General features: G+C 40.7%; 1 protein-coding gene across 1 annotated transcript in view; it reads left to right on the top strand.

The window, feature by feature from the left end:
- Window positions 1–20,354, top strand: part of LOC124545054 (solute carrier family 15 member 4-like) — a 70,213-nt gene that overhangs the window by 23,423 nt on the left and 26,436 nt on the right. Inside the window, exons 4-5 of the mRNA XM_047123842.1 lie at window positions 452–523; window positions 3,414–3,540. Coding sequence (XP_046979798.1) covers window positions 452–523; window positions 3,414–3,540 — 199 coding nt within the window. The remainder of the gene's footprint in view (window positions 1–451; window positions 524–3,413; window positions 3,541–20,354) is intronic.

Raw genomic sequence — 20,354 nt, 5'->3', positions numbered from 1 at the left:
CCATTCCTCCTTGGGGGCGCAATTTGCAGAATAAGTGATGTATCGTCTTCTGTAGAAGTGATATATGAAGGGCTTATTTCAATAGTGGTACAAGTCCATTTTTGTTCATTGTGAGATACAGAGTCCTAAAGTTAAATGAGTGCTGAAAAATCTGCAGTTGAGATACCAGAAATATTCAAGCATATGGCTTCTTGCTAGAGATGAACCTTTCTTTCTGTTTGGATCATTAATTTAGAAGCATTATAGGAAGAAAAGTGGAGGTAATGGACTTGTACCACTATTGAAACAAGCCCTTCATATGTTCTTCTACATACTACAAAAAATCTTTCTGATACATCTGGGGCATTATTTACTCAAAAGGTCACATCGTCTTGAATGTAATCAATAAGCTACTGTGGTCATTTGCTGTTATGCTATCAATAATTTTGGTATGTTTTCAATTCTTTCACAGATTGAAACGGGCTTCCAGGAACAGGGGGTACACTTAAAGATTGGATTTGGTGAGAATTCGCATGTTTTCAATGTAAGTATTTATTTTGTATTGCAAATGAAGTGAAAATGATAAGTATTATACCTGCTAATGTGAAACACACTCTTTACTACAGAAAATATGGATATGGCGTAATCTCTTGATAGTTTGCAATTCCAGACTGCCTTGGGTCATTGAAAAATGTGAAGTCGTGACAGAATAGTCCAGCATCAAGTAAAACCACAAGTAAATTGTAGAACGGTAATCCAAAATACAGTCCAGTTGAAATCCAGTAAACAGCCAGCCTACTACAGTGCCTTGTAAGTGAGGTACAGATTTAAGCCCAGCAAGGGTTGAAGTGTCCTGTAGCTGCCTGGCAGCTATGATTTATCTGTGGTACCACATCAGTGTTAGGGTCCATGTGCCACACAGTTGCCATGGGGTATTGATCTCACTGTCAGAGGACGGGGATACAGCATCCTTCCCCTCTTTAATCTGTTTGTGCAACCAGAAGTGTCCCTTTCTGCATGGTAGGGTGAAGGTGTGTGTGGCCAGTTAAGTGTTTGCTGTCCACTTCACTGCCTGGTGTTGCTGTGTCCACCACTTGCAGTGGGGAAGGTGGCATACTGCTGCTGGAACCAGCTGGAGCCTGTTCTGGTCTCCAGATCTTTGCTGGAAGCCAGTGGTGCTGGAGATGGAAGGATTCTGTTCCATGGGGGCCCCTCTGACTTTGCTGAACCTGGGGATGTGGGTCTGCCAATTTGTAGAGTCAGCTTGGGGTATGGCAGTGAAGTGGGAGACCACAATTCAAAGTGTCTTGCAGCCACCGGGCAGCTGGGTGTTATGTCCAGCTCGATGTCTGCAGCCAGGCACATGTAACAGCCCCCTGGCACCTCTTAATGGCTGCCGGAAGTGTTGATACCGGACATTGCAGGGTACTAATCTCACTTTCAGGCGACAGTGATACAGCAATAAACACAAAAGAACCTCTAATTAACATAAATAATTAATTTTGCAGGTAGGGGTGGCAGACACTATATTCATTAATATTTGTTTTCTTGTGCGATTATCTGATTACTATACATATGGCTGGGACGCTAAAATGGTAGAAATATCAAATTATAATCATAGTTGGTAACAGTGTAGCTGGAGCAAACAAGACTCTCATATCAGGATAACATCTCTAAATGTTGTGAGGAAAATGTAATGTCTTTCTAGTTAGTGCTCTTATTAACTTTCTGTATCCTGCAGGACTAGCAAGAAGGAGAAATCCATAATAGCATGTAATTTCAGGACTCTGTTGATGAGTTTAAAAATGTTTTATATTTAGTTTCTGTTTATCAATACATAATGAGCCCAGTGACATTCACTTCTGGATGAAGGATATTTTTCAGAATTTTCCACGCTTTATGGCTTTCAGCCATACACAACCCCTTGGCCCCTGCATGTTCTTTGATTTCATCTATCCACCATTAGCTCTTGTCCCTTTCTTATATCTCAAAATCCAGCAAAGAACTTCCTTTGTCCATCTTCCATCAATTTCCCTTGCTACGTTTCCTGCCCATCTCAAATTTCTGTTCATTGCAGTTTTATTTACATCTTCCACTCTAGTTTCTTCCCTGTTTTATTTGTTTGGTTTCCTATCTTTCCCTGTAATTCTCAATCTTTGATTGCTGTTAATTAGTTCCCTGATTTTTTGAACATAGTCATCTGTGGCTGATGTTGATGGCCTCCCTCCCTGTTCAGCATCTCCCACGTCCATGTTGCTTTGGTCAAATTTATGAAACCCATTTTGCTGTGGCAGGATGTGACATTATGTATGGTCCACATATTGCTAGAATTTCATGGTGAAACTGTGTGCAGTTTAGACATTTTTCCCCACAAGAATGGTAGTGTCCTGAATACTTCAACTTTGGAGTATGTTTTCAGTTGCTGCACCATTTCATTTTCAAACTGTGATGCATGTGTTAACTGTAGAACAAGCAGAACTGGGTCTGCAGAGAACCCAGATGCTGAATACAGGCTATTATCTTTCTTCAGTGTCACATTCAAATTAAATGCTTCACAGTCTGCAGTTCTGTATTAGGAAATGTTATAATTAAGATAATGCATCAGATCCTGATTCAGTGCATTAAAAATTATTTCTAACTATTTGGCTGAGCAAGGTGATACACTTTGCAGATGCAGGACTGATGTTATGAAAGGAGTAGGCCTTAGGAACTTTAGCAATCCTAATGTAAGTTTCCAGTTCCCCCCCCCCCCCCCGACTACTACTATAAATTCTTCTTCTTCTTCTTCTATTTCTGCTTGCCCATGACTGATTTCATCCCCCTTCCATGTTGTATAAAGTTACTGTTCCATCTCTGATGACATAGATGTTGATTGGACTTTAAATTTGACCCATATTATCCATGAGCTAGTGTAGAACAACAGACCATAAAATCAAAACATGATATAGACTAGGTAACAGCTCTATGTTATTTGTACCTGGAAGTTTTGCCCATATTGATGATAGCAGAACTTATTAAATTACAGTTTGATTTGATTTAAACTATTGTTTCTGGTCTCTTGACTGAAGCATTCTTAGTATGAGCCTCTGAAGCATTGTAGTGGGTGTACTTCCAGGTTCAATAATGTATGTGGATTCAGTCACAGGAACCATGGGAACTTTGCAGTTGTTGCTGATTTACAAGCTTTAAGATTTTACTTTTGCATGAATTATTTAATCTGACATCTGATTGATGTTTATAAAATCTTTCAACACTTTTTGCTGAAACATATTGTTGTTTGATTAAAAGTAACTTACCTACTAGTGTGGTAACATATTTTGTTACTAGACTTCAAAAATTAAGTTTTATTTGTAAGTAAATTTAAAAATTAATTATACTGTGTATTCTTGTGTAAATTTTGTTCACTGGTGTAATTTGATGTCTTCTCTATTTAGATGCCAACAGCGTGGTTGAGCCTCTTCGATCAGGTGTTCATCCTGGCTCTTATTCCAATGATGAATAGCGTCATATACCCTGCTTTAGATCGTATGGGCCTCAGAGTAACTCTTCTGAAGCGAATTGGTTAGTAGCATTAGTGCACTTTTTATTTTTGCAATTTCTTTAGATGGTTTAACAGTTCAGATGTAGAACATGTGCAATTCCGTAACTAAAGCATTTCACACAACAATGTTGGCTGTGCTTGCTGGAATGTGTGACGGGAAAGCAAGTAGGCTCATGAGTATTGGAGATCAGAAATGAGCTCCGTACCCACTTCAAACTTGCCAGCAGGTGCAATGATGGCATCTCTGAGCTTGCCATCTCGATTCGCGAGTCTCTGCCACTGCCCAGTTATACCCATAAACTTGCTGCTTCAGTCATGTCAAGTAATGGTGAACTGTACCAACATGGAAAGGAGAATGATAACATGAGTTTGCAAGTAGAACAAAGGACTCACTGCTTTGTCTTTATATTACCAACTGTTGGTCATGACAATTATTATATACCAAGACAATGACTTGTTAACAGTGAATATTGTACATTGAAGAGTCAAAGAAACTGGCACACCTGCTCAATATCATGTAGGCCTCCCGAGAACATGCAGAACTACTGCAACACGACATGGCATGGACTCAACTAATGTCTGAAGTAGTCCTGGAGGGAACTGACACCATGAATTCTGCAGGGCTGTCCATAAATCTGTGAGTATGAGGCGGTGGAGATCTCTTCTGAACAGCACATTTCAAGGCATCCCAGATATGCCTAATAATGTTCACGTCTGTGAAGTTTGGTGGCCAACAGAAGTGTTTAGATTCAGAAGAGTGTTCCTGGAGCCACTCTGTAGCAATTCTGGATGTGTGGGGTGTCACATTATCCTGCTGGAATTGCCCAAGTCCGTCGGAATGCATAATGGACATGAATGGATGCAGGTGATCAGACAGGTGCTGATGTAGGTGTCACCTGTCAGAGTTGTATCTAGATGTATGAGGTGTCCCATATCACTCCAACTACACATGCGCCACACAATTACAGAGCCTCCACCAGCTTGAACAGTCCCCTTCTGACATGCAGCACTTGATTTCTAAGGTATGCAACCCTCAACATTAGACACATACTCTGTCCATTTCTTATCACTAATAAGAGCTCAATGAGAAAGCAGCAGACAAGGTGTTTCATAGCAGCTTCAGCGTAAAGTAATTGTGTCAAATGGTGAAGTGAATAGTTTCACAAAATGCACAATGTATTAACAAAAACAAACAGTTGTCACGCGTACAGTTTAGGTGGTATTCACCACAAGAATAAAAATTTTATTGCTTGTTGTGTAACACCTGATCACTCAACATCCTTCTCAATCACTATTGTTTAGTAACTGTAGCTGAAATTCTTCTCACATCACATTTGTTGACTTTACCAACTTGCAACTAGATTATGACCTTCTAATCCAACCTAGACTTTGGGCTACACTACAGATCAGTTTGTCACCACAACCATTGTTCCAAATGATTAGTAACATATATACTGAGTCTGTACCCTGAGATTCATCATGTGGATATTCCATGGTGTTTTGGAAGGTATTTGCAATTTCATTTTAGCAATATGTAGATGGAGTCAACTGAAACATACCACTCATCACTTATTCATGTGACACCTAGCACATAGACAGTGGTGCAGGACAGTGCATGAGACGAGAAGGTGAAATTCAGGTAAAAAAGATGAAGTAGTCGGATGTATACCAGTTATTATTGTTTTTTCATACCAACTTTTGCCTGTCTCCCATTATTCTAAGTGTTTAGCTACGCCTGTTAAAACACATCATTAGAACAAATATTGCACTAAAACAATTTGGAACTATATTGTAGAATGGGAACGTAAAATTTCAGTTGTAAATTCATTTAGTTTGTGATGAGAAACAAACTGATGCATTTCATTACACATTACATTGGACCTTGCACACAATGACTACCTTTACACATTCCAAAAACAAAGTTGCAAATATCTGTTGAAACACCAGAGATGCTTAGGAGCAGCACCTGGCAAATTTATAAGGTGTGGTTTTGGATATCAAGGGTACTCAAAATATATCACCTGCTTTTTCATCTCTTGTTGGTTACCTAAATGTGTCCTTATGTTTACTACACAAAACTGATGCTTTTCCACAGAGGAAGGGCACCCTAGATAACACTGTCCCAATTTCAGATTCTTGACTGGAATAAGATGACAAATTTTCAGGTATGCAACCATCTCATTACCAGGTGTACAAGTATGAAATGCAGATTTCAGACAACAGATGTCGTACCACTGTAGTTTGTGCTATAAAGATTTGACATTGCATCATTTTGTTGTGTCATCAGCAAGTGCATGAGTGATAAATTAGAGAAGTGTGTGTATAGTGTTGTGTTCAATATGTCAAAATTCATGCCGAACAAAGGGCGTTTGTGGAAGCATTAATTTTTTGTTTTCATTTGAATAAAACTGCTGCAGAATCATATCGATTACTTGAGGAAGCTTATGGCGGACATGTTTCATTGCAAGATATATGTGAATGATGGTTTCGGCATTTCAAAAATGGTGGGTTTGATGTTGCAGACAAGGAATGTGGAAAATCGCCAAAAAAAGGAAGATATGGAACTGGAAGCATTGTTGAACTAAAATGATTTGTAAACACAAAACAACTTTCTGAGCAATTGGGCATTACTCAACAAGTGGGAAAGATTCAGAAGACCCATAGGTGGGTATCACATGAATTGAATGACAGGCAAATGGAAAAGAGCAAAAACACATGTGACATTTTGCTCACTCGGTACAAAAGTCATTCTTACATCATGTAGTTACAGGGGATGAAAAGTGGATTTATTTTGAGAATCCCAAGTGCAAAAAATCATCGGTAGACCCAGGTAAACCATCCATATTGACCGCAAGACCGAATCTCCCCAGGGGCCTCACCACACTTTGGCAAGTTCTTGCTTGGCAACCATGGGGCCCTAGCCTTTGCAGCATCTTTTCCCTTCCATGCTGCATGTCTCTCCTCTTGCTATTCTTTTTCCCCTCCCTTGGAGAACATGTCGGTATATTTGGGAATGTGTTGTGCATTTTCAGTACCCTGACATCAGAACAGTCTCTCCACTGCTTTTTTGTTCTTTTTTCTGTCTTTGTTCCTCCCCTTTGGCATTCAAGGTTCCTCTTTTAATTCTTCCTCCCTGTGGGCTCCTGAAGGTGGGACCATGTATCTTACGTGTAACAGGTGACTGAGTAACACAACTTCCAGCCGTGGGTCGACAGATAGGGTTTGCACATATGCCCTAGTACAGGCCAGGTCCAGGAAGGAGTGATTGCATGGTCTATAACATTCCCAAATTGTCAGTTGGTCCCATTGTCAGGTGTTTATGGGGTGTGACCTGAAGGAGCATGCTATCGGAGGTGCTAGCTGTCGTGGAGAATTTTCTCTCAATGAACCCAACATCATCATCTCTGTCTACATCTGCTAAACATAAATGGATGAGGCTAACAATTCAAAGATCCTGCCAGCTGCACCTCTGTTCTTTGTGGTATCATGTACTGAAGACAGGTGGTCGTTTTCTACAGATAATCCATTTATTATTCAGAAAGGTGTTGATGCAATTCCCAGTCCTGTGAAATCGTGCTCTCGTTTACGCAATGGCTTTTGGAGACTACTAGTGATTCCCAAGCACAACAACTGCTTACAACTTCGCTCCTTCATGGTGTCCTGTTTGTGTCGAGGCCCATCGAATGCTGAATTTATTTACTGTAGGCTGTTCGATGGTTTGAACGAGACAGAAATCCAAACCTACCTCTGATAAGGGGATCATTGCAGTGCATCGGACGATGAAAAAGGCAGATACATCCCAGTGCCCACATGCACTCTTTTTTTTCCTGTTTTTCTATCAAGCAGGATATGAAGTTGTTATAGTCCGACTGTACATTGCGAACTCAATGCGCTGCTACCATTGTCATCGTTACAACCACACTCGAATGTGCTGTCGACACCCAGCAAATGTGTAACCTGTGACAGGGATGCTCACGAGTGTGTTCGTGCACCTCCTTCTTCCCACTGTATGAATTGCGATGGCGATTATGCAGCCTCCTCCTGAGACTGTCCCATGTGTCTCAATGAGATCAGGGTGAAGGAAAAAGTGCCTTACCCTGTCACTCACTAGATGTTGGCTTGCTGAAAACCTGCATTTTACCATCTGGCAGTTACAGTACTGCTCTTTCTACATCTCTCTCCATGAAGGACATGGCCAAGGAGACATGTGATCTCAAATTTAGCACCGCAGTTGTAAAATCTCCCAGTGTTATGGTAGCATCCCCGTCTCCTCCTACTCCAGCGGTGTTACAGGCCACCAAATTTTCACATCATGTAACAAAATCACCTGCTACACAACCGGCAGGCTGGAAAGATCAGAAGGAGTACTCCTGCAAAAGCTTGCTCCATCCCTCTAGCCACAACATGGTGATGTCACCTGCTACACAACCGACAGGCTCTCCCCCCCCCCCCCCCCCCTTTCTGAGGATGGCATTCCATCTTCTAGGATGTGATTCACAGTCAAACCATCTCCCTGAGCACCCAGCTCCAAGCAGCTGCAATCTGAATTTTCCTCCCTCACTTCACCTCTTCCCTTTGTACTGTTTACGTCCGTCTGTCATTCAGTGTCACCAGGACAGACTTCCTCTCCTCCTGCGGGTTCCGGGGTTAGAATAGGCCCGAAGTATTCCTGCCTTTCGTAAGAGGTGACTAAACAGAGTCTCAAATGTTTTGGCCTGTCTATAATGGTCTCCTATAGGATTTAACCTCAAAATTATTGCGAAGAGGCGGCCACCTTCATCATCATGGATCTGCAATTCCACTCATTCTCCATCCATTGGGAAAGGACAGCTTCCCAGTCGTGTTTCCTCCAACCACTGTGCAGTGTCTTTTTCTACACTGACGATGATAATGGACTTGTTTGCACCTGATATCCAGCATGGTGGCCAGTCTGTTGTGATGGGGTCACCATGTACCCTCTTGGTTGTAGCCTCCTGACTGTACAGCAATTGCTCTGCGCCATTAACTCCCCATGTATGCCAAGGAGTAGATGCCCATCTACCCGGGGTACCAGGACCCCGGCAATGGTCATCTTGCCAGGTGGCCTTTGCTGAGGCTGGATGACACCCATGGGGAGGGCACCTGGTTGAAGTGGATGGCATGAGGGCAGATGACCCACCATGAAGCAGACTATGTCATCTCTTGCAGGTGGTCAAACACCAGCAATCTCTAAGCTTTCAAGGTCTCAGTTCCATGCAAGGCAGTATGACCTCAAATCATTTCCCTCCCTGGCGACACCATGGGAGGAATGGCAGGCTAAAGATAGAAGAGAACCTTATTTGCCCAGTACCTAGAATGTACAAGAGCTGGTGGGGAATCTTTCCTGTTGATGAAGCCTCAGTTTTTTGTGGAGTATTTAGAGGACAAGTTTGGGGACATAGAGGGATTGTCCAAAATGTGATCTGGGTCAGTCCTGATAGAAACAGAGTCCTCTGCCTAGGCATGGGCATTACTTGCCTGTGACAAGCCGGGGGGAGGGGGGGCTGTTTCTGTTTCCATCATACCCCATAAGAGCTTAAATATGGTCCAGGGTATTACATTCCACAGGGACCTCTTTTGCAGTCTGATAATGAGTTGTGTGTCTACTTAGAGCAATGAGGTTTCCATTTCGTCAAGCACTTCCATAGGGGTCTGAAGGATAATCAGGTTGCCACCAGTGCCTTCATCGAGACCTTTGAGGGTGACACATTACGCCATAAGGTCAATGTGATGGTATACCACTGTGATCTAAAGCCATATATCCCTCACCCGATGTGGTGCTTTAAGTGCTGGAAGTTTGGGCATATGTCTTCTCGCTGTACTTCCAGAATCACATGTCAAGATTGTGGATGTCCATCACATCCCAATGCTCCATGTGCCCCATCTCACGTCTGTGTCAACTGCAGTGAGCACCATTCCCCTTGCTTGCTGGACTGCAGGATTCTCAGAAAAATCATGGAATACAAGACCCTGGACCAACTGACCTACACAAAGTCTAAGAGGAAATTTGAAAGGCTAAACCCTGTGAGCATGACATCATCTTACGCTGCAGCTACAACAACAGTTCCAGCCTCATCGGTTCCGCCATTTATAGTTGGTCCATAGGGTCTCAAGACTACATCTGCCCCCTGGTCGGTGAGGGGGCACTCCTATGCCTGTTGCTCTCGCAACACCTACTTCGTGAGCAATGCCCTGCCCCACCCCCACCCCATAATCATTGGGGACATAAGTCCCCACTTCTCAGCAGGAGAAACATCATTCTTCTTCGGCTCCTCTCATTAGGAAGGGGTCCCTTGGATCACTCCCTTCCCAGGTTCCTACCAGTGGGAAAGAGGACACCAGCCAGTGGCTGAAGAATTCACAGGCAGCTAGTCATAGTGCTTCAAGATCCTCCTCAGTCGCTGAGACTGAATCAGTGAAGTCCTACCAGCCAGAGAAGTTCCAGGAGCAGTGAGAGACATCCAAATTGCAGTGGCCCCCACACCACTGTTACTGATAAGCTCTGCATCTGAGGACGAGGTGGAATTCTGGTGTCTCCTGACGACTGAGATCTCGCCAGACCCTCAGACCCTATGAATATCACACAGGTACTCAGTGGCAGCAGGGGACTTTGAGGTGTAAACTGGCTCCTTGATCCCTCCATGCCTTTCCAGCCTCCAGCCAATGTCATCCTCCAGTGGATCTGCGACACTTGTTTTCACCACCTGGCTGAAATGTGACAACTGTTAAGCTTTACACTTGCTTTCTTCTTTATGCTCCAGGAAACCTGATTCCTGACAGTGCGGATCCCTGCCGTTTGCAGCTATAGGGGATATTACAAAAACTATAGCAAATATAATAGTGTGTCAGGTGGAGTATGCACCTATGTCCTGAATTCGGTGTGTAGTGAACCTGTGCTCCTTCAAACTCCTCTTGAGGCTGTGGCTGTCAGAATAAGGACAGTGCAGGAAATAACTGTCCGCAATGTATGTTTTCACTCGGTTGACGTGCAGACAGGGTTGCTCTTATACTTTCCATATTCATTCAGTTCCATCGTATGGTATTATCTTCTGGGACATTGCAGCATAGGTGATAAAAGTGTTCATTCTACAGAAATGTACATTAAAACTACTGTATAAAGTAGATAACCTACATGCCAATACGAATACTCCATATCTCATTAGCCTCTTCGTCTACAATTTATCAGAATTCTGCAGATGTCTAATACAGGAAGTGGATAAAAATATGGAAACACCAAAAACACAACACATCATTATGCTTGTTGGCATTCATAATAGCTTCCACTCTCCTCAGAAGCCGAGTGGTCTAAGACGCTGCAGTCATGGCCTGTGCGGTTGGTCCTGGCGGAGGTTCGAGTCCTCCCTCGGGCATGGGTGTGTGTGTTTGTCCTTAGGATAATTTAGGTTAAGTAGTGTGTAAGCCTAGGGACTGATGACCTTAGCAGTTGAGTCCCATAAGATTTCACACACATTTGAACATTTTTTTCTCCTCAGAAAGGATAAATACAGGTCCTGTATGATTTTCAAAGGACTCGTATACCTTTATTCCATCAAAAGTGGCAAGTTCAGGTAATGATTATGGAGGTGGGTAGCGATCATGCACCCTTCTCTCCAAAGTAGACCACAGAGGGTAAAATGTATTGAGATATGGTGAATGTGGTGGCTAGGGGAGATGCGAAAATTCATCCTCGTGCTCACGAAACCTTATCTTGGACAATGCAGACAGTGTGAACAGGAGCCTGTTGTCTTAAAACTTGATATCACCATTGGGGAACAAACATTGTAGCATGGGATGGACCTGATCAGCCAAAATGGTCGCAAAACCCTTGGCAGGAATACCACAGTATGGCTCCTCAAATCATCACCCCCTCTCCACCTCCCACACCCTGTATCCCCCCTCCCCTCTGACCGTGATTCACTCTTGGGATGTAAACTTGGTCAGCAGTTGGAAACAGCATGCAACAAGACTCATCTGACAAAATGACTGCCTTCCCTTGTGCCATAGTTCAGGTTTTATGTCTTTCGCACCACCTATGACTGCTGCATTCAGTTCTGCAGTGACTTTTGAAGCTGTCAGCCTTTTATTTTTCATCACAATCCTCTTCAGCAACTGTCTGTCATGATCACTTAACACACACTTTCATCCGTTTTGTGACTGAGTGGATGTTGATTTTCCACTTTCCCTTTATGTCGTATAAATCTTCAATACAGTGTTTTGTGAAGCACCAAATACTTCAGCTACCTTGTTACAGAAGCACCCATCATACGAGCACCATCAATTTACCTATGTTCGAATTCACTTAGCTCCGACATAATGCAGTCACAACTACACAGGACACTGTTCTGACCATGACTGACATTTGCAACATACTGAGGTGGTTGCTCAGGTGCCCATGGTCAAATACAGCAGCACAACTTTCAGGCTTGGCTGGCATCTGCATTTATGTTCAAGCATCCATTTCTGATGTTGTTTCCATATTTTTGTCCAATCCCTGTATTTCTATCAGATTGATCCTTACTTGGACACTATATAGACAGCTGAGAGGGGTATGTGAAAATTTACGTAAATACTTTGTCTGAAGATTTGTATAATAGCAGCAGCTTAATAATTTAGGCAGAGTTGGATCCATTGGCTTTATTTAGAGTAGCTGTTTTTTTTTCCTAACATATTTATGTGATTCAGTTTAATGCTTCTATTGGGTACAACATTCACAGAAGACCACTTGGAGTTTTACTGATCACTCACTGGCTGTCGGAGAATGTGTGACATGGGTATACAGTACAAGCCTAAATTAGACCACCATCATTTGTCACTCCAACTACAGGGTGATTCAAAAAGAATACCACAACTTTAAAAATGTGTATTTAATGAAAGAAACATAATATAACCTTCTGTTATACATCATTACAAAGAGTATTTAAAAAGGTTTTTTTTCACTCAAAAACAAGTTCAGAGATGTTCAATATGGCCCCCTCCAGACACACGAGCAATATCAACCCGATACTCCAACTCGTTCCACACTCTCTGTAGCATATCAGGCGTAACAGTTTGGATAGCTGCTGTTATTTCTCGTTTCTGGGAGAGGTGGCGGAAACACCATATCCTTAACATACCCCCATAAGAAAAAATCGCAGGGGGTAAGATCAGGGCTTCTTGGAGGCCAGTGATGAAGTGCTCTGTCAGGGGCTGCCTGGCGGCCGATCCATCGCCTCGGGTAGTTGACGTTCAGGTAGTTACGGACAGATAAGTGCCAATGTGGTGGCGCTCCATCTTGCTGAAATATGAATTGTTGTGCTTCTTGTTTGAGCTGAGGGAACAGCCAATTCTCTAACATCTCCAGATACTGTAGTCCAGTTACAGTAGCACCTTCGAAGAAAAAGGGACCAAAAACTTTATTGGCTGAAATGGCGAGCAAATGTACAACTAAATGAAACTTTATAGCTCCCTTAATTCGCCGACAGATAGTGCTTAGCTCTGCCTTTTGTCGTTGCAGAGTTTTAAATTCCTAAAGTTGTGGTATTCTTTTTGAATCACCCTGTATAGTGGGTCATACTTTGAGGTGCAAATCATTACAATGAATTGGAATTTTTTAGTATTTTTAAATGTTTCAATATCAACTAATTGCAGTGTTATCAGCAGGTTGTTAACTATGTACCTTATGACAAAGTTTAGAAAAATACAGCTGGAATAAGAAGTTTGATAATTTATATAAGCATATGTGTATTATGCAAGTAACATAGAAAATAGTTCTTATGCAAGAAATGAAGGTATAGCATGTGGAGGTATTCCACCTTGCCTTAACTACATATGTAATTTTCAGGTTGGTAATGTCATGACAAACCTTCTCTAAGATTTACAAATCATTCTTGATGGACACGACAGTCACCCAGTAAAAATACTTTTAATAGTTACAAAACTCACTGCCTGCAAATGTCTCACAAAAGACACAAATAAATCCTTATTGAAGGCAAATAAATGTTTTGACCAGTTCACTAGATGTGAACATCACATTTTAATATAAACATGACTCATGTAGATGTGATCAGGTCTGTCACAAATTACAGTAACCTGTATCAAGCACTATCATGAATATTAGTATGTGTATACAGGTAGTATCAGCTAATTTACTTATAATAATAAGCCTGAAAATCCCAGCCCCACCAACTCACCTCCTGCCAACCCCAGTTGCACGTCAAGCTCTTACTTAAAAGTCAAAATATATAATTACTCAATAGTGTTGGTTCACCTTTGGATCACAATACAGCAGTGATTCTGTGCGGTGCAGATTCGACAAGTCCTTCGTAGGTTTCTAGAAGTATGTGGCACGAGATATCAACACACAGGTCACACAATTCCTGTAAATTACAGACCAGTGATTTGTGCATGTAGAGCTGGCACCCAACAGTGCCACAGATGTGTTCCATCAGGTTAAGATCAGGAGAGCTCTGTTTGCGAAGACATCAATTTGAATTCATTATCATGCTTCTCAGACCACTGTAGCACAATTCTGGCCTTGTAACAGTAACGGTTATCCTGCCATCACTATCAGCAAATACATCAACTGTGAAGGGATACAGTTGGCCTGTTGTAATCTTCATTAGCCCATATCTTTTGTGGTCTTTTTGGTTAGTATCACAGGTCCCATATAAGCTCAGGTGAATGTTGGCCATACCATAATATTGTCCTCCACTGGCCCACATCCGTCTCGCTGTGCAGATTTCGAGCAGCTATTTGCCTGGTTCACAGCATATCCGGACAAGTCCATTGACCTGGTGTAAGAAGAAATGGGAATAATCTAATTGGCAACACATTTCCATGGACCCATGGTCCAATCTCAGTGATCCCAGTCCCACTGCAAATGTAACTGACGATGTCGTTTGGTTAACGTGGAAACACACAGGAATTGTCTGCTGCAGAGCTCCACGTTCAACAGTGTGTGCTGAGCTATGTGCTCCAAAACACTTGTGCCTACACCATCATGGTACTCTTGGAAAACAAATGCAAGAAACAAACCCCAGACACACAATATCTGGACATATTCCTCAGCCAATGAGACTGAAATAAAGAAAGAGCTTCTTAAAATTGACCAAAGCAGTTTCTTTATCACCTAATAAAAATTAAGTATAACTCTCGCAGAACTTGTCCGCAATAGGGCCATGGAACATCCTGAAGGAGGAATTTTCTGGGGGTTTTGAACTCCTTTGTATGACTGAAAATCCTGAATCATCTAAGAACTGGCTCATTCCAGTGAAAAGAAAATTCGGAGAAATGGCACTACATAAGTACTGATGAAGCTGTGGACATGGTGAATTTCAGGATCCACTCCACTTGCTAATCTACATAAAGTTGGATGAACTGTGTACCTTAGACAATTTGCTTGCAGAAAATAACAAAGGTATTCAGGCTGCTATTTCCTGGACTTGTTTTGGAATTTGAACATATTAAACCCTTCATGGACACCATTTTCATTACCACACAATATATTACAACATTATTTAATATGTTTTAATGTCTTGATTCAGTTTTGTTAACTAAGTTCGTTTTAGTTCTGTAAATTATAAGTTTGCTTTATAATGTCATTGTTCCTATTGTATGATGTTTTGGACAAGTTATGAGATTGGGCTTTACAGAGGGGACAAGCCTTTGACCTACACAATCTGTGATGAGGTGTGGATAGCCAACACCTTGTTACCTATCCGCAGTTTCACTGTCCATCATTAACTTTCCATGGATGCTTACGAGAGTAGCATTCAGCCGGTAAGCTTCGCGCTTTCTGAGATGCTCAGTCCCTGTTGCCAGGTCATAACAGTCTTCCCTTTGTTGAAGACACTTGTGTCGGTGAGCTCCTCTGTTTTTGGCCTGTATTGTTGCTTGAATGATTCCCCATTTGTTGCTTCTCCACCTGCATGCCTTGCATACTGTGTCATGCCCATAGTGCCAACAGGTGGCACTCATCATAATGTTTAGGCCTAGGCTCATCGGTGTATATTGTACTGTGCTGGCATGTAGACTAGAGTTCTAATTACATTTAAATGTTACAAAAGAGTGAGCCACTGCACAAGCCACCACACTGTGTTTAACTAGCTTCCTGTTGCGCTACTACTCAGGTACATCTGCCATCCAGCACACCAGAAATTTATGCAGTGATTATAATAGGAGATTTCATAAATTGCCATACCTGACTTTCCACATTAGATTCCAGGATTGCTGAAAGTCCTTACAGTTTCTTAACGAAAGTTGAATACACAATCCTACTCTTTTAATGACTATATATATTGTTTCTTGTAAGGAAGGGAAACTAAGGCCCTCAAAAATAAATGTTGTTGTTGTAGTCTTCAGTCCTGAGACCGGTTTGATGCAGCTCTCCATGCTTCTCTATCCTGTGCAAGGTTCTTCATCTCCTAGTACCTACTGCAGCCTACATCCTTCTGAATCTGCTTAGTGTATTCATTTCTTGGTCTCCCTCTACGATTTTTACCCTCCACGCTGCCCTCCACCACTAAATTGGCGATCTCTTGATACCTCAGAATATGCCCTACCAACCGATCCCTTCTTCTAGTCAAGTTGTGCCACAAATTTCTCTTCTTCCCAGTTCTGTTCAATACCTACCCATCTAATCTTCAGCATTCTTCTGTAGCACCACATTTTGAAAGCTTCTATTCTCTTCTTGTCCAAACTATTTATCGTCCATTTTCACTTCCGTACATGGCCACACTCCATACAAATACTTTCAGAAATAAATAAATAAATAAATAAAAAATAAGAAAACATACTGTACTTTACTATACGCAATGCAGACTTAAGACTTATGTCAGAAACTTAGTTACCACATCTTGCCCGAAACTAATGAGACTAATGAACAGTTAGCAAATAGGCTCAACTCAGACTAATATTAAGAGGCAACGCCTTCATAGGCAAAAATTTACTTCTGAGAAAAAACTTTGAAAAAACTCTTCCTAACAAAATATGTGAAAATTGCTTTTTGTCAGTGGCGATAAACTCAGTTGTGACTCATAAATTATATCATCAAGCATTTATCTGAGGTAATCCTCATCTGCTACATAATATTGGCGATTTAATGTGATGCGGATTATTTTTCCCTTAACTATGGTATGAGAAAAATTAATTTCTCTTCCTTTACAATATGATGTAATTAAAATTTATTTGTTTATTATGAAACTCTCTCTCCTTAATTCAAAATATTTGTGAATTTCTTAGCTGGTCATAATGTAACGCTGTGATAATGCAACCTCTGATTATCCGCGAATATACTCAGTAACTATGGAAAGGAATTGCATAAACAAAAGTTACCTTTCTATACTAAACTCAATTCCCAATTGAGGGTGATTTCAATTCCTTTCTGTTAACTAGTTTTTTTTTATTCAGTTAGTAATTGTGTAATTATCTTTTCTTCCTTGCTGTAACTATGTTGATAGCCAATTATATGACCACTGTACTTTTGATCAGCCTAACATATAAATATTCTTTACTTTTCATTATCTAATTCCTATTAGTTACTTTCCTTGTAGGTTTTCTCCACCTTTGGTCAAATTAACTCATCGATAATGGTGACTTTTGCTTTCCTAGGCGAATGTGAAATTTGTAAGCATATTTTTCTCTCAGTAGAATTACATTGCCTAGGATGTAGTATCAAAATATTTCAGCCAGAGAAGTATTACTTTCTACTGCAATGAACAGTCAACACAAGTTCTTTATTTTAGTGTACTCTTCAGCAATGCATTTAGCTTTCTTTGTTAAGAATGTTAGGTATTCCAGTACAGATGAATGTAGCTTGTGTGTAAGTGACAGCAACGAAACTATTAATTCCCCTCATGAACAGCAATGAAACACAAAAAACAAAGGAAAAAGTCCTTCGTGCCACAGTCCCTTTGGTTCCTGAAAATTAGACAATTCAGCAAACCTCTGCCTCTTCATGTGTTGGCAAATCCCGACTCACTATAGTTCCTTAAATGAAATTTGCCCACTTGTCTTAAATAGTCAACATATTCACAGTTTTGCTATGTGCTGTTTGTTTGATGGTTCTTCCATACTGGGTTTCACTTTAAACAGTGGTCAAGGGGATGATCAATTTAGATGCTTGTGGACAAAGTCAATATGACAAGCCAAGTAATATTTTGAACAGAGCTGCACTACAGCAATGGCTACAGAACAGTAGATGTACTGGACAGCCAACCAGTTGCAATAAATGGCGGTTTTCAGTTAACCTTTATCATGGTTTCAACAGATTTAAACCCATCTTCCATATAAGAACAAGAAACCTGCATACAATGCTATAACATAACTTACAACGAAAACATCGTGGACCAGGGCATGGTAGATCTTCAGAAAGAAAACCTCAAGAATGTTCGATGTTGTGGACTGACCTTTCCTCCCACAGTAACAAATTTGTATGCAGTCCCGTCTTGGGAAATATTTTGTATAGAATTAAATGACTTCTAGTTAATAAATATAATTGTAATGTAATTTTCTCTTCATACAATAGTTTGCAGAGACAACTTTTGCATACAGTGGAAAGTACTGGCGACTCATTTTCCATTTCAGGTGTCTATAAATTAATGTGCAACAATTGCCTATGCTATTACATTTGTCAAACAGGCAGAGCTGTGAGGAGAAGATACAAAGAGCATCTGTTAGGAAAGAAAGGAGCTAACATGCACAACTCCGTTTGCTGAACATCTACTGATTGCCAACCATACTGTGAAAAATTTGGAAGACATGGTTATTCTTTACAGCAAAATCAAAGGGTGTAGGATGGACCTTTGAGAAGAATTAGAGATCTATAAACATTTTGAAGGCAAAGATGAGATTTACTAAAGACCTGCTGCAGCTCACTGTAGCCAATTTTTCAGTGGTTTCAAAACCATACTGTTCGCAAAAAAATCTTCATACAACTGCCGGTAGCCTTTGTGAGTGCTTCAGTTCCTCAAATTTCTATTATATAATTTTTGTGCATACAGTTTAGTTTGTCAGTTTATGTTGTACTAACATATTGATGCCACCCACTTTTGTTATGTTTACCACTATCCAGAGACTATGAATTTTTGCTCTTTACTGTCTTTAATTTTAATAGCATGCTTATGCGCTGGCACTATTACTTTTCATATGATGATATACTGGAATTTATATTTATGTCGTTGCTGTCATTATGCTTGTAATGACGTACTTATGCACAGACATCACTATTTTTGTATGATAATTACAGATAGTCCTATAAGGGTCTTAACATATGCTAGCATATTTTATATATTTGTCTTTTTAAACATCTTATTCTATACTCATTGATTTGCATGATGTATTTCTGTTAGTAATTTCTATGTGCTTATGCTTATTGGTTGTTTATGCCACAAAGTATACATGTTTATCAGTGCGTGCGCCACAAGATTTGTTTTCCTGGTGTCACTCTCCACTCCCCCTGAGTCAGCATGTAGCTCTTAAAATGCTCTAGTATTTTATTAGGTTGGTTTTACTGATGTGACAGGCTCTAGATTTTAGGGGCCTTAATTTTTACATATGGATGTACAGACCATTTCTGACACAATTCATGTTGAAATAACTTTACTGACTGATTCCTAATGTGAAGTTTATGAGTACTACTTGTCCTATGTTGGTATATATCATGTTGTTTGTGACATGCCTGCACTTGCTGTAGATAGTAGTTTCTGTTATACATGTAATATTGGTCCATGGTGTTTTGATTGCAAGTTGTGTTATTGCAGTGTATGCAGGTTTCTTGTCCTGAGAAAGACAAATTTAAATCTGTTGAACCCGTGCTAAAGGTTAATTGAAAACCACGATTTATTGCAACTGGTTGGCTGTCTGTTACACATGCTAAGCCAAGTAATTCCAGTCATAATCTGCTAGTGCCCAGACATCCAATAATACGCACACGAGTCAATTCCTCACTCAAGGCACCACAAAAGCACCCAACGCTCCACAAAATAAGAGCATCAATCTAATTACCTCTGTGAGCGCTTTCAGATAGCTATCAGAGCAACTTGGATGAAATTAGGATAATTTGTGGTACAATCAATTACATCATTGACTACCACAGAATGAAGACTTGGCTACTACAGTTCCTTCCACATAAACCATTCATTATTATTTCTGCACAGAAAATACTATTAATCAATAAAAATCTTCCTTGGCAGAACTAAACAATTCATAGGAGCAAACATTATCAGCTGAATCTACTCAAAGTTGGTCATATATCTGTCTTAGGAGAAAAAAATCTTGGAGCCACACCAGTTCATGGTAGTATTCAAAAAATTAGACTTACCGAACCTGTAAGTCTGCTTATCAGAAAGTCTGACCCCACCATGGGCAATGACCTGTTGTCTTTTGCTAAACTGACTCCTATGAAGCTTGTATGTGGACTGCTTATTCTTCTCAAGTAAAAGTCATTTGGAACCATCATTGTGAACAACCTTGACTTTTGAGAAAGATTTCATTGTCATTCTCAGCCTTCGGGGAGCTTGCGTGGTGGCCAGCTACTCTGCAGTGTTGTTACATCTCTGCTTTCTGTGAAGACCAGAGGCTGCCTCACTGCTACTTCATGCATTAATCTCCTTTTGGGCTCCAACAAACCAAGTCTTTAAAACATTGTTACAACAAACATACACAATATATAATACACACATTTTACATACATAAATCTTGTTGCCAGATCTGTATGAAATCGGATACTGAACAAGAGTAGAGGCAAACTTACACTGTGCCCATGACACAGCTCAATATGCCCATGAAAGAAAAAAAATTCAGCTTTCGTATAACCGTAGTTCAAAAACTGTGGTCTACT

Source organism: Schistocerca americana, chromosome 8 (assembly GCF_021461395.2).
Source record: "Schistocerca americana isolate TAMUIC-IGC-003095 chromosome 8, iqSchAmer2.1, whole genome shotgun sequence".
NCBI lineage: Eukaryota > Metazoa > Arthropoda > Insecta > Orthoptera > Acrididae > Schistocerca > Schistocerca americana.
This window is presented reverse-complemented; position numbering and strand designations above follow the sequence as displayed.